Here is a 15299-nt window from a genome sequence, read left to right as displayed (position 1 = left end):
GCAAAGCAGCAGACCTGGTATAAGAAGGCTCTCTCTGGGCAGGTGGGATGTGGAAGCTCTGAATAAAGAACGCACCTGTGGTACCAGCAGGACAGTTGGTGCACACCACCTCCTTAGTCTTGGGCACTACGGCGCAGCTGGAGCCCCCTGGACATGGACATGGCTGACAGTCTGAGGAAATGCCTGTAGTTGCATCTCCGTAATACCCATCACTGCACTTCTCACAGTGAAGGCCTGCAGTGTTATCTCTGCAGTCGCAAGCACCTGTGGGGTTGTGAGGGAGCAGGGAAGAGAAAAATACAAGGATATGTTTTTAATATTGTTCCAGTCATTATCCCCATCCCATCCCCCACGCAAAGAAAAAAAAAATGAAACAAAACAAAAAAAGTCAGATCTCCTCCTGCTGCCACCCTCCCCCACAGTCTTCCTCCTTACCAGTCTCTGGGTCACAGCTCTCACTGTGCCCATTACAGGTACACAGCACACACAGACTGTATGGCCCAAGGCTAGGTGTCTCCCTCCTATAACCTGGGGCACAGTGCTCGCAGAATTGCCCATGGTATCCTGCTGGGCAGGTACAACTCTCCACCCAGGTTGCAGGGGTTCCAGGCTCAGGACGAGCACTCACAATAGTGACATCATCCAGGTATCCAGCACCTGGAGAGATTGGGAAGGGAAGCATTTAATTACCCACACATGAAAAATGGTATGATATGAGCCCAATACAGTATATTTACACACAAGTCAGAGACAGACAACACAGTGTCGGAAGAGATGTGTTTGCTATTACTTTTGCAGGAAAGTCAGCAGTTGCTTAGGTTGATGAGAGAAGGATGCCAGGTAACCCAGACAGAACAAAGGCCAGAAAGCAGAGAGGGCAGTTCCCTATGGATGAGATACACAGGTATGTAGAGGTGGCAGCTTGCCAAACAGCTGCCATACAAAACATAGCAGGGTTCAAAGAACACGATTTGTGTAAATACATTTTGGCAGTAAAAAATCATGCCTTGTGTGTGCACTGTTTATAGTTCTATTCAGAAACCAAGAATGGTTCCTAATCTTCCCGGTTACAAGGACAGACAAGCCCTCTTGAATCTTTAAAATGTATGCAGTGAATTCTTCACCAGAACCACTCTCTCACAGTAAGAGAACGAAGAAACTACCTCGACGTCCCTCTGCCCATTCTCTTTTGGGTTTTTCTCCTCCAAAGTCATTCTCCCCTCAGTACCTTAAGGCGACTTTCCCTAGCAATTCCTCTTAGGCAGAGTTCTATGACAGATGTAAAATGATTGTTATATGTTGATGTAAGGGTGTTTGCTCTAGTGTAACAGCTCTAGAACTCCAAACAGAACCCCACATATCATGGGATATTAGCAACAGCTGGAATGCTCATCAGATAAGTCACATTGCCCACTTTCTACCCTCTATTTTATTATTGGTACATTCCTCTTGTGTAAAAAAATTCCACTTCAAATTCTTGTAGATTCCCAATCTAAAAAGTTCATACTTTTTTTTTTAATCTATTTGTTTTAGCATGAAAATCTCTCAAGGGTGTTCAAGGCCATTGATGTTCTGTCCTTAATCAGAGCCAGTTCCCACAGCACCTCCTTATGTGGAACTCCCACTAAAGTAAACAGAGGTTCTGTAAAATGGGGAGGTTTGGGGATCAGGCCTTTCCCACTTAGAACAATTATCTCTCATCAGTTGTGTGTTTTCCTGTCTCTTTCCTCTTTACATTACAAGTGTAATAGCAGTAGAGTAGGTGTCACACGTGTGTTAAAGAATCCTGGCATCTCTGCGGCCACTTCCTTCAGAATTCTGGGGTGAATCTGGTCTGCTCCCAGATTTTCATTAATCAGGTCTATACATGGTCATGACAAAAATGCTAAAGACATTTTTTTTTAAAAGCCCAAAGGAACAGAGACTGTGGATCCTTCGCCTCCTGCAAGGGATTCGTATCACAGTGACAGTGGGTACCCTGCAAGTGGCCCAGGAAGCAAGATGGCGGACTGATGCAAAGCATGAGTCATGGACTGACAACCAACCACCCTTAGGTATTTATAATTAGGCTCTGAAATATGCTGGCCACTGTCATTCTGCAGCAGTGAGATAATCTGCTCCTCTCCTATATACAGCTGTTGTGGAAACCACACCATGTCTCATCCCTAGACCCACTTTCCCAAGTAGTGGAATGACTCACTTCTCTCACTGTATGTCCCACGGATCTTGATAGAAGTCAAGTTGTAAAGCAGCTTCTGAAACTCAAATGGGGTAAGAGAAGGCCTCCACGGGTAATCTGTTGCTTCATGGAGCCTATGGAAAAGAGGTATGTATAATTTTCTATGCTTACAGCTTTCATGTGCTGATGGCTGTGCTCTTTCAATGGACCATTCGAGCAATTATATGCTGTTACAACACATTTAGCATATAACTATGTTCTACTACTAGGCCATGTGCACTGTATCCATCTGATGGCATGATTATGAATTCCATTTCGAAAAAACAACATTAACAGTTCTGGTTTTCTTACTGTCCCTTCTGAGAACACTGTCCACCCCAGGCTAGATTCCTGTTACAGCAATTACTCTCCTTCCTCCCCAGTCAGTCCCGACTCTTTCAATGTTACAGGGAACACTCACTCACCTGAAGGCATACTTCACTGTGTTCTCACTAGGATAGGAGTTGCCCTGAGCAATAAGAGGCACAGATACTCTAAGCCCAGCCCCTTCAAGCACCAGGTCCTCTGCAGAGAGTCGAGTGTCCCGCCTATCCACCCGAAAGGAGAAGGTCAGATTTTGAGCATAACTCAAAACCTGGTTGCCCAAAAACTTGTCTGAAACAGAAACAAAACTCTTATTAGGGGCAGAAAAGTCAACATTTACTATATGGTAACATGGTGAATTTTTAGAGAGATCCTCGTCTCTGACTCTACTTACCAGGTGCAATGAAATAGATAGGGAAATAGCTGTCTGAGATAACAGAGATGTCTTGGGTTTCCACACTCCACTGGAGTAAAATTTCAGAGCCATCTCGCTGTTCAGCACGCCACTCTTCCTCCCCTGAAATACAGATTTATAAGGGGAAATGCTCCATAAGGTATATACTGTGACATTGCACTGCATATGTTTTATGAAAATATGTTTACAAGTGTGAATATAATGTAACTGGAATATGCTTCATGCAAAAGGTGTCTTGTAAGGTATCATTACAAAGCTTATAATCTACAGAGTGTGTTCATCCTATTTGTATGAATGTATCATTCTTGTATCAAACTAGAAATATGAAGTATTACTCTGAGGTCCTATTGTAATTATGTAAAGTATGGGCCATTAATGGTGGCTTAGGATCTTGATGGCTCCCATTAACTAGAACAATTGGTTGTAAATGGCTCTGTTTACTTGTAAGCCTTCCTGTATTCGAGTGAGAGTCAGGCTGGAAAGAACGGAGGCTTGGGGTCCCACGGACATGTGAGCATGTCACCTGGTACTGGAATCCATCTTAAACCTGGTGCTTTTCCATTTAGAAGGAGGGGTAGGGACCAAGAGAGACAAAAGATTCCCGCCTTGTGCCAAAGCTATAAAAGGGGGTGGAACAGAACAAAGGGGACTGGAAGTCATGAGAAATCCCCTAGTTAGCACCTGAGCCGGAACTGACAAGACTAAGAAGGAGTCTAGTCTGTGAAAGAAGCTTATTGGAAAATAAGGTGAGGGTGAGATTTACCTGTATTCAGTTTCTTAAATGTGTTAGACTTAGACTTGGGTGTTTTGTTTTATTTCGCTTGGTAACTTACTTTGTTCTGTCTGTTATTACTTGGAACCACTTAAATCCTACTTTTTATACTTAATAAAATCACTTTTGTTTATTGTAGAGTAAGTGATTAATACCTGGGGGAGCAAACAGCTGTGCATATCTCTCTATCAGTGTTATAGAGGGCGGACAATTTATGGAATTTATGAGTTTACCCTGTATAAGCTTTAAACAGAGTAAAATGGATTTATTTGGGGTTTGGATCCCATTGGGAGCTAGGTGTCTGGGTGCTGGAGATAGGTGACTTGCTGAGCAGTTTTTGGTTAAAGCCTGCAGCTTTGGGGGTGTGGCCCAGATCTGGGTCTGTGTTGCAGCAGACTAGCATATCTGGCTCAAAAAGGCAGGGTTCTGGAGTCCCAAGATGGCAGGGGAAACGGGCTCAGAGGTAATTTCAGCACATCAGGTGACAGTCCAAGGGGGTCTCTGTGACCAAACCAGTCACAGATACCATATCACGCAAGAAACACAATGTGTCGCCCAGGGAATATCTAGCTTACATTTTATGCACTGGTGCAAACATACTTTAGGAAGTTTGTGTCATTGTTTCCACCCTCTGACAAAGAGAAACTGCTACGTTACCAGTTCAAACCCAGAACATACGAAGTACTAACTTCACGCACGTTATGCCCACCATTTTCTCTAACTTTCAAAGAGCAGAGTTTTTAAACTGCTCTATCACCAGAAAAACCGTAATACTAAGTAGGGAGAACATGCAAATATCCGGGGTTTTGTGAATTTTGTAGAGACTTTCCTATTTTGAAGTTCAGACTTCCATAAAACTGTGTTTTCCAGAGGAAATTTAATTAAGAAACATGATTTCCAAGCTGCATAGGAGCCCATACAGCTTACTGCTGCATGAAAGCAAAAAGAGATTGTACAAAAAGTGGGTCTTGCCCTGATTTTAGGTCTACCAACAAAAACAACAGGAAGCAGCCAGAAGCCACGTTTTGCCAAAACCACACTGAACTCAAAACCCAAGAGTTGTTATATTATAAAGTTTAGAAGTCATAACTTTTGGCTAGGTTTTCAAATTGAGCAAATGCCTTCTCCTAGCTGCCGGCATTAAGTAGAAAGAGAAGTGTTTACATCCTCAGTACACATATACATTAAAACATTTCAAATCTAGATGCCTAAAGTCATGCACATAAACCCATATTTGGCCACCTAAATAAAAACTGCTTGATGTTTGAAGATGCTGAGCACCTGCAACTCCTATGGACTTTAATGCGTATTGTAGGTACTCAGCACTTCCGAAAGTGATGCTACATATTTAGGTACCTACAGTTTGAATGCTTTGGCTACAGTAACCCAGCACAGGGAAAGGGGAAGAGGAGCAGAAGGAAAGAGTTAATTTTTAGATTGAAGTCCATAGCATAGCCTTGAAGTCAAAGGAAGATATCTCTTTACCAGTCTGGAAGTTGGAGATGATGCTGTAGATACTGTAGCCAACGGCATTAGTGCAGACCGAGGAGTGACCAAAACAGAAGCAAGGGGTGCAGCCTCTCAGATTGGCTGGATCCAGATTGAAAAATCCAGGTTTACATCTAAAAATGGGCAAGAGTAAGAAGTTATTTCTTCATCTTTTTTTTCAAAACACACAGTGACCAAGAACACTCCTGAGACATATGCAACACAGCTATTGAAAGGGCAAGTCACCTCTCACAGTGGAATCCCTCCACGTTGTCCTTGCAGGTACATCGTCCTGTTTCAATACTGCAGTCATCTGTGCTACCAGCAGGATTGCATGAACATAGCCTGATGGAGACAGTGGAGAGGAGAAAGAAACCCACTGAGAACTGTGTACAGAAACCAGAAGAGAAGAAAGTTTACAGGAAAATTCACACACTCCCCTCTTGAGCAGTAGCTCCTTCACTTTCTACTTTAACTATAGGAAAAGAATCCTTTACCTGCACCCGGCCTCTGAGAGGGAGTGGAACCCTGGCTGGCATCGGTCACATTTATCTCCCATCACACCTGGTTTGCAGCTGCACCGGCCGTAGTTATCACACTGAGTGCTGAGAGAGCCTATGGGAACAGGAAAAAAAAGGGAACTTTAACAGAGCATGTGATTACATTAGCTGTTGCAGATCAAACTGGGTGCTAAGAGAGCTTTGGGGGAAATGCAGGGAGAGGGAACAGAAGAACAGTGATGTGTCACTCTAAGGTCTAGAATGAAAACTTGCCAAGAGCCTAAGGGCAGCATCTGATTTACATGACTGTTCATAAATGTGCATCCCCCATGACATCACTCAAATGATATTGTTACATCTGTGCTTCCAAAATAAAGCTGTACTGACCTTGCACTTGTTTAGCTTCCCCTTCCCTCTCTCCCATATCCCACTTCTATTCTCATTTTCTCCTTGTACCATTTTTGCTCCTTTCCATTGGGTTTTCTCCCTTCCGTCTCTTCCATTCTCACTGTTATCTCTGCATCTCCAGTTTATCCCATGCCATCTCATTATCCTTCCCTCAGTACAGCACTCGCAGTCTTCTTTTCCCCACCCTCCTTTTCCCAAGTCTCTTCTCTGCACCCCAATCATCTTCATTTCCCCCTTTGCCTAGGTACCCCCTGATCAGTTCCCCTCACACACAGATTTTCTTCCTTGGTACTCCCACTTCTCTGCCTTCTCAAGCCCCACCAAGTCTACAAGTGCTGCTAGCTCTCACAAAGATAATACCCAATAGGCCCCCTCTCCTAGCCCATGCTTGGGGTTAGACTGTCTACATGTAGGTTTCCCTTTTTCAGCCAGCCTGGGCTCTCCCCAACTTTCCTGTATTGCAAGATAGGCTCCTGAGCATGGGCTGTTCTTGGCCAGGTCAGCCTTCTCTTTTACTGTCTGTGGTCAGGGAGTGAGCTCCTAAAGGACACAGTGCTGGAACTGCTCAGACTTCTTCTCCTCCCTATCAGGAGGCCAGATGACAAGAGCACTGAGAAGGAGCACTTGGCCTCACATAGCTCACATGCCACACGTCATACTGGTAGAATTTAAATGCTAAGAAACCGCTATACATCACCCTGATAGACTTTGAATGCTAACCCAAATAGTATTGAGGAGGTTTGGTAGAGGAACACATGACCTCTAACCAGGGGTGACAGTAAGTCGAGTGACTTACCAGTACGCTGGGGCCAGCTCTGGACCCTGGAAGGGGCGGGGCCTAGGGCAGAAGGGGCGGGGTTGAGGGGGTCAGAGCCAGCCTCAGCCCACCCTGTAATGTAAGTGTCCCCCACCACCACCTGGGTAGCAGCAGCAGCCGCCCGAGGATCTGGGGGCTATTTAAAGGGCTCAGGGCTCCCCTCTTCTACTGCTCCGGCCCTTTAAATAGCCGCCGGAGCCCCGTCGCTTCCCCAGGTAGAAGCAGGGGAGCCATGGGCCCTTTAAATAGCCCCCGGAGCCCTGGGGAAGCGGCGGGGCTCCAGCGGCTATTTAAAGGACTGGGGCGGCAGAGACAGCTGGAGCCCTGGACCTTTAAATAGCCCCTGGAGCCCCCCCACCCTAGGACTCTGGGGGCTGTTTAAAGGGCCCGGGGCTCCCCTGCTTCTACCACCCTTGCCCTTTAAATAGCCCCTGGAGCCCTGCAGCCGCTACCCCAGGGCTCCAGCAGCGGGGCTCTGGAAGCAATTTAAAGGGCCTGGGGCTCCAGCCACTGCTGGGAGCGCCCCAGGCTCTTTAAATTGCCCCCTGGGGAAGCCGGGCTCCCCAGTACGGTGCAGCGGCTCTTGCTGGTATGCTGTACCGGGGCGTACAGGCTTACTTTCTCCTCTGCCTCTAACAGACTCCAAAGCAAGCCTCACGTTTGTAGCAAGGAATTGTCTTAAGATGAGTTTTATAAAATTGCATCTGAATGAAAATTTTGACCTTTTTTCCCCCCTTGTGAAAGCGACACAAACATGCTCCCTGAGTTTGGTCCAGAAGACACAGTTTACTCAGCTTCTTTAACTCTTTGAAGAGAGAATGGTTTCTCCCAGGCATTTGTTTGGCTAGCAGACTGGAAAATGTCAGTGTTCTAAGGGCTAGTAAGTGAACAAATATGTAAGATAACGCAACTTTTTAGGTATAAAAAGGAATGGTTTCTGCCTTCCACTTCAGGCTGCACTAAAAGGCTGTGTGTAACAGTAAGTGAAACAATTATAAGAGGATTAAACCAGACTGAATCATTAAGAGTGAAGGACTCAAAAAATCTCTCTCATATACAGTCAAAGTTCAAACTCCCTGTGTGATCCAGTCTATAATTGTTTATAAAACATTACGTAGATAAAAATATCATCCTAAATCAACTCCCCACACTTTTAATACACACTGGATGTCAGCATACCCTGGGCTACAAGTCAAGGGCTTAGTATTAAGTTATAAAGATTTTTGTAATTTGCCCCTACGTACCTGAGCAATTACCTCTCTTCCCACGTCCCTACTTGGCATTTACAGTTGGCCTGACTTGATCTTAACATAAGACCCAGGGAGAGTTTGGGGGTGAAGGCAGGGAAGAAAATGGCATGGGCATGCCTTTCTTGGTCAAAAGTTTTTTGAAGGTGGAACTTCCCTTCAGGAGTTCATAGGGAGATAGTGCTTGCAACATGCTCTCAAGGCAGCTGGGCTGGGGGGGGGAGAGACTGTGCCAGACCTAATTTATTTCAGCTGGTCTATTTTGGATTATCAGCTCTTACCTTAGCTTCCACTACCTTTTTGTTTTCCCCATTCCTCTTATTACTTGTGGGACTGATCCCTATACAGGTCAGGTAATTTGATTGACTATTAGATTTGTTCTTATGACAAAAACTTTTTCTTTTAAAAAAAAGAAGAATCCAGCGGAGTATTTTGACTTTCCTTTAAAAGAGTTTTTTTTAAAGTTTGCTTGGTTCACATTCTCTGGTGCTTAGATACACCACCACAAATGTCTTACTTCATTCACCCTTTAATAAAACAAGGTATTCAAACTGCTGCTTTTGGATACCTAGATGATTTGAAAAAATTCTGCGGGACTGCAACAGCTCCAAAGTTCCACCTACTGGGTGTGTCCAGGGCCTTGCCCATCACTGTAGCATGTTATAATACACAGAAAAAGCCCTTCTAGAATGCATTTGAAAAGGAACTATTGTATATGCAGAGTATCTGCTTAAAGTCTATGAACTTGGCTGCTGTGCATTTTCCTTGAAGCAAGGAGCAGGTTACTTAACAATTTTAAGTTGAAATACTATAACTTGTGCAAACTTTTTTTTTTTTTTAAGTTTACAGGAGGGAAGATTCTGCATCCTGACTTACCAACAGCGTTACAGTTACACGGTAGACATCCTTCATCACTTCCAAGGCGATAGAAGTTCTCCCGGCACCTTTCACAGTTGGCACCATCAGTGTTATCCAAGCAGCCAATGCAGTGACCACCATGGCCCTTGGAGCGGTACAGTTCAGCATCAAAGTAACACTCCCGTGACCGCCCATTGCAGTTACAGGCTGTGGGAAAAGGCACATGGTTAAATCAGTTCATTTCCATAAGAAGGTATCCTACTCTCACCTACAATACTAGACCTGCCCCAGAAAAAAGGTGTAGAAAGTCAGTCGAAGAGTGATTGGTCTGGGAGAAGATGTACATGATTATTATATCAGAGTGCAATGCAACAAAAACAAAATGAGTTAGAAATTAGTCTGGGGTGAAAGAAAAGCAGATGTCAAAGAGTCAGAGGTTCTGTTAGTGTGTGATAGGGATGTAGGTACTGCTGGTACACACAGACTTAATCAGCAAAGACAGATGGAATCTAAACAACTCTGCTCTTCCCATTCCAATCAATGAAAACAGCAGCATGGGCCAGAAGTATTTGTTTTCCTTCCCTCTGCTAGGTGGAAGAAGCTAGTCTTAACAAATACTCTGTTGAAAAAACACTGCTTTCTACGTATGTCAGAAGGAATACTAGAGTTCCATGCTGCTCCCTTGCCAGCTGGGCTACAGCTTTCCACCCTTCCTGCTGCCTTCCCACACAGTAATGCTGTTTCAGGCATGCAAAACAGTGAGAGACGATAACAGTGACACAAGCTTTCCAGAAAGGCCTGTGAGAAAAGTTTCTTCTCCCTCTCATGCAGAGAGATTTCTATGTCTAGGGAGTGAGGTAGACAAGACACTGGTTTCATTGGGCTGTCAACTGAAGTCACAGGACTTATATCAACAGCTGGGACCTTTTAATACTCATACACGGTCAGACAGGAAGAAGGTTCCTGTCTGAAAGTCTTCCACCCTCCACCCCCGTAAGTAAACTACGAGGAGCAATAGCTCCTAACAGAAGACCACACAAATAAACTGGCTTGCTTTTAAGAGAGATACATTAGAACCACTGCACCTCTGCAATAGCCTGGACCGGGATGAAGTCTGAGTGTATTCTGGAGATCAAGAACTGACTGCAAAGGGAAGAGGTCACTGAATACTAACTGAACTCTTCAGTTAAAAGGCCACTGCATTCATTATACTGCACACCAGAAACAATCCTATTTCTCTTTCTTCTGCGGCTCTCTAAGCACCATGTCCATATAATTTTGTCGTGTGCAACTACTACATGAAGCAATTCTATTCTCCAGTAGGTGTTCTTCTATAACACACCCCTTGTTAGAGATCTGTCAGTGATACTGGTGGAGTTCAGATGGGAGTTTCTAGCAATTCTGTGAAATATTTCTACTGACAAGCACAGGACTCAGCCTTCAGATATCATTCTGCACCCTATTTCCAGAAGCTAAGCAATCTTCTGCTTCATGTTAATGGAGTTCAGAGCTACGTCATTACTGTGTTCATTAAGAACCATGAGACACTTGGGCATATTTCTTTGGGTCCTCCTGAGGAAAAATGGCATAAAAATCTTTGTTAGTGTAAGATAACTTATGCTGAACCAGGATGCCATGCAGGACTGAAAACTATCCATTTTTTCAGAAAAGAGACTCCCCATGGCTAGGACTCAAATGCATCCCTAAAACAAAGTCCCAACCTCTTTAAACAAGTTGCTGGGTCAGTTCTACTCTAGGTGTGCTCAGCCAATTGCATTTACTATATTTTATACTAGACTGAGGCAGGGACCTAACTTGTTTGCATAGCACCTAACACGATGATACCCAAATCCTTACTGGGCACCCAACCTGGTGCCACAATATAAATAATAAATGGTAACAACACACCTGCATTAATGGGTTCTGTCACAAAAGGCCCTTGGGTCCTACATTACATTTCCACTACATTCTTGATAACCAAATGAGATGTCTATTAAGTTTTAGCTTTGTCTCAAAACAAGAGGGAGACCCTGTGAGTCTGGTCCTTTTTCTCTGGAAGTTTGGGATTTCACTGTGATAGGGCTTTGCTACAAACTTCCACATCATTCAACTGTTTAATGGAAGCTATCCATTATGTGCGGACTGGGTGGTTTCCAATGTAACAGGCAAGACTTTCAAAAGTGCCTAAGTGACTTACAAGCACAAGTCCCAGTGATGAAGGGAGAATTTTCTGTAATATTTTTATAATGCTGATGCGTGCCTCAGTTTCCCCCACACTTTGCCTTGCTACACAGTGGGTGAAAAAGGGGTTAAATCTGCTCTTGGGGCAGAACAGGAGACATGGCTGTTTGTGTCATGTCACTGTCTGGAGTGGAATGAATGTGTCACTAAGGAACTGGCTGGGCCTGCTAAAACTAACCTATATCAGTACAGAATCTGGAAAAAGACAATGGGAAACCCCAATGGCCAAGACATTGACATCTAGCGACCAACAACCCAGAGGAAGGAGGTTTTCTCCCACCTCTTGGCAGGGAAGCAGAGCAGGGGCTCCAGCTCGAGAACAATGGACCAAGAGGTGTCAGAATGCAGGGTTAAGAGCTGGCTTTTGGCGGGACTCAGCAGCGCTCACCTTGAACTGACAAAGAGCCAGAACCAGAAATAGGAGTCCACAGCAGCTTGGCAGACTTTTTGCACTGGCTTGGCCAGGATGGACTATGGCTTAACCTTTGCCTCTCATTGCTGACCTAAGGACCTTCAGATTCTCTATGCCAGGTGACTAATAAATCCTACTCTGTTTTGCAGAGGCTGCCTGGTGTCATTGCAAATACTCACTGAGAGCATTGCGCCCTGAAGGGGTACAGCACAAGCCTCCCACAGGAGTCTGGTTTGGCTGAGTTCACTGCAAGGAGCCATGGAGAGACAGGGATCGAAGGTGCCTGAAGGTCCAGTCTTGGAGGCCATGGATATGCCCCTGTGGAACTGCATGAACCCCTGGGGTTCGGCACACTAAAAAAGGTCACTTCCAAGGGATTGGTTACAGGCTGTGGTATAGACCAGACCCCATGGATCCATGACAGCTCCAGGGAAAGTCAATGAGACACTTATGCTCCTAAGTCACTTACGTGCTTTTGAAAATCCCACCCATCATGCGCTGTAACTACATGGAGCTGCCATGCAAACACACACAGGTATAAAAGTGTTTGCACACTGTTTAAAATGTGGATTCTAGTGTGGACAGAATTTGACAGAGTAAAGAAGAAATTGGGACTTGCCAGGAGGAAGGGAAAGGGAGAAACTAAATATTAAAGAGACTTTTTGTGCTTGGCTGCCACCTGCCTGATGGTAGAGGTGGTGGAATATACCACAGAAAGATTTTTCTTGTACAAAGCCACTTACACAAACATTCATTGGCACTCTCTGCTGTTGCTCTTCTCCATGGCCGGTCATTGTAGAAGGGAAGGCACTTCTCGCAGTCTTCCCCAAAAGTGTTGTGTTTGCAGTTACATGACAGCTTCCCAAAGTCATTCTTCACACACTCACTTGCATGGCCATTGCACTTGCACCTGCAGAACAGGAGAAATGAATGTATTGACTTCAGACATAATACGTCTTAAGCTCCCCAGGTCCAGGTCACACACACAGCAGGCTTATATCCCAGAGACTGAAGACTCTCAGAAGTCTGGCCACTTTCCTTAAATATGGAAGAACTTTTGTGGAAAACTTGACTTAAGTTTTGTGGCAAGGACTACTCTGGTTTCTACGGCAGATCTGAAATTCTTTGGCATATAAAAAAATGGAGGCTTTTAAGTCAATTAAATATGAAAATGCCCAATACCACAAGTATTACATCATGTGAGTTCATTTTTAATATTAATATTAAATCTATTTAGTTTCAATTTTGTCTACTTACAGTTTACAATCAGCAACGGTAATACAGACAAAGTCTAAGATCTAGGAGGGAGTGTTGTGTGGATTTCTAACAGGATAAAGTTCCCATGTTATAGCTATTTACGTTTGACATAAGTGAAACGGCTCTTTCAAGCATTTAGATATAGTTTTGGTTAGGAGTAATTACAGGCTTCATAAAACACATTTTATTGTGCTTCTGCTTTAGCATATCTCAATGTGATTAAGTATAATTAATGTCCTTAAAGCAGTCTAATGATTAAAGCACTATGGCAGTACTGAATATGGCTTTTTATTAGCAATGATTTACTCACCTGCCACCCACAGCAAAATCAGAAATTGCATAATAATAGGACTTGAGAACTTTTGGATCATTGAAAACTTCATCTCCAAAGGTGTTCAGACGATTGAGGGTCACTCGGATGTCAGTAGCCGTCACCCATTCCTAATGGAGATAAAACCCCCACCAAAATGAAACTCAAACCACCAATGCAAAGCTCAAATGTACTATAGCGTTCTCGTCATTAGCACTAACATTCACATAAAAATAGGGTTGGTGCCAGAAGTCACTCATGAAGCCCACCCAATATTTTCTCTCCTTATCTCCTGCGAGCCTGCCCTAAAACTTTTGCCATTCCCTCTAGGTTTGAATGTTTTTTCTTGCAAACCCCATTCAAATACATTTTCCAAGCTCCTTTACTAACTTTATGTGCTTTCTCCAGTATTCTCATGCCTTTACTGCTATGTGCTAAGTAGCAGCAGTAAAGAAAATATCTTCAGCAAAGAAAGAACAAGATGCAAGTGTGTGCACTTGCAAAACTGCACAAATCTAATGAACAGCAGTTCCCTTGCAAAACAGCCCAGCAAGAATGGAAAACAAATCTTGCGTATACTAAATTTGCAGCCAAACACCTCCAGACAAAAAGCACAGAGATACACATCTGGGTGGAAGAGGCAGAGGGAGAAAGACAACACTTTTTTTTTGAAGTATACTCAGAATATACATACAGATGAGGCAAGTATTCAGTTTCTAATATCAATCTATTTTCCTCCATTATCTCTGAAATGCTGGACGGTCCGCTGTATCCATTTGCTAAGCCTACCAGTATATCAGAGATATGGATTTAGTTTCTAATAGATTTCCATAGTGCACAGATAATAAAGGGCTTCCCTGCCTCTTATCCAATTCCTACCCGCATACCTGTAACACAGCACTGTTGTCAAAATTGTAGGCACTGGGACGCCCCTCCAGTGTTGAAAAAGCCACATTGCCACCTGTGAGCGGAGAGATGTCACTGAACTCATCCGTGCAGAGTGCCTGCTGTTCATCCTCCCCAGTCCGGATAAAGCCTCGGTTTAATTTCTGATACGTGTTCTCACAGGAGCCACTGTAGTACTGGTAAGGCACCCACGGCCCATCTTCCCTGGTACGTTTGTAGATGGCAAAGCTCTCAGGCCGGCTGGTGTGAAACTTCAGGCGCACATATGTGATGTCAAAGGCCTTTCCTGCAGACAAAACAAATGAACCTTGTCGGCATAGTTCACAACAAGTAACACATTATAAAATGTATGACAAAGCCCAGGTGAAAACCTGACCTCTGAGCTCAAACTGGCAGAACACACAAAAAGGCAAGTTCAAGTGTCACCAAAGCAGTTCTGTGATGGACATCAGTTTCATTTGTTTGACAGCTTTGTGTTGCACTTCTAAACATTTATGTAATTTCTATATTCCACTGTATCTTAAAACTCATGTGACCTCTACACAGGCATACACTGCTAGTTACTGAGGCTGAGCAACATTCACATTTGTTTTCAGGGGGTTTGAAGAATTGCAACAAAATCTGCTAAAAAAATCTAATTTCTCAAGATTAACTATATCTTAATTTTGTAGATCATAAGAACCAGAACGTTTTCTTGTTATGAATCCCAAACTCATCACTGACAAATCCTCCTTAGTCCAAAGAGAACAACTGGTTCACAAAACCCATCTCTGTGAAATCTATTAACTCTTAGAACTCAGGAGCTTTGGGGAAAGGGAAAATTTATTTTTACTTAGAAAAGAGGGTGTCAATACTTTCAACATTGTTCCCAGAAGTACACTCCTGTACAGCACAGGCCACATAAATCAGACAGTTACAAAGCAGTGCATTAGTGCTTCAGTCCTTCAAGACCTTCAAACCTTGCAAGGAATAAGAGGAATTTTTTAAAAATACCTTCATCTGTTCCCTAAAATGGTGGTGATGCAGTGTTGAAAGATAACATAGCAACTCATGCCTACAGAAAATTCTCACTTATAAAGAGATGAGAGTTAATCTGAGTATTAATGGGATATTGTTGTAGAAGTGC

At 43.8% G+C, this 15299-nt stretch overlaps 1 protein-coding gene across 1 annotated transcript in view; it reads right to left on the bottom strand.

Moving 5' to 3' along the window:
• The window catches only part of LAMC1 (laminin subunit gamma 1), a 131052-nt gene that overhangs the window by 19477 nt on the left and 96276 nt on the right, over positions 1–15299 (bottom strand). The window contains exons 2-13 of the mRNA XM_037906874.2: positions 14155–14459; positions 13268–13398; positions 12444–12610; positions 9066–9254; positions 5715–5832; positions 5464–5562; positions 5215–5351; positions 2937–3059; positions 2644–2833; positions 2201–2313; positions 436–657; positions 76–264 (exon numbers count right to left, since the gene is read on the bottom strand). Coding sequence (XP_037762802.2) covers positions 76–264; positions 436–657; positions 2201–2313; positions 2644–2833; positions 2937–3059; positions 5215–5351; positions 5464–5562; positions 5715–5832; positions 9066–9254; positions 12444–12610; positions 13268–13398; positions 14155–14459 — 1983 coding nt within the window. The remainder of the gene's footprint in view (positions 1–75; positions 265–435; positions 658–2200; positions 2314–2643; positions 2834–2936; positions 3060–5214; positions 5352–5463; positions 5563–5714; positions 5833–9065; positions 9255–12443; positions 12611–13267; positions 13399–14154; positions 14460–15299) is intronic.

The sequence above is a fragment of the Chelonia mydas genome, chromosome 8 (genome assembly GCF_015237465.2).
Source record: "Chelonia mydas isolate rCheMyd1 chromosome 8, rCheMyd1.pri.v2, whole genome shotgun sequence".
In the NCBI taxonomy this organism is placed as follows: domain Eukaryota; kingdom Metazoa; phylum Chordata; order Testudines; family Cheloniidae; genus Chelonia; species Chelonia mydas.
The sequence above is the reverse complement of the archived record's forward strand: the minus strand, read 5'-3'. Positions and strand labels throughout refer to the sequence as shown.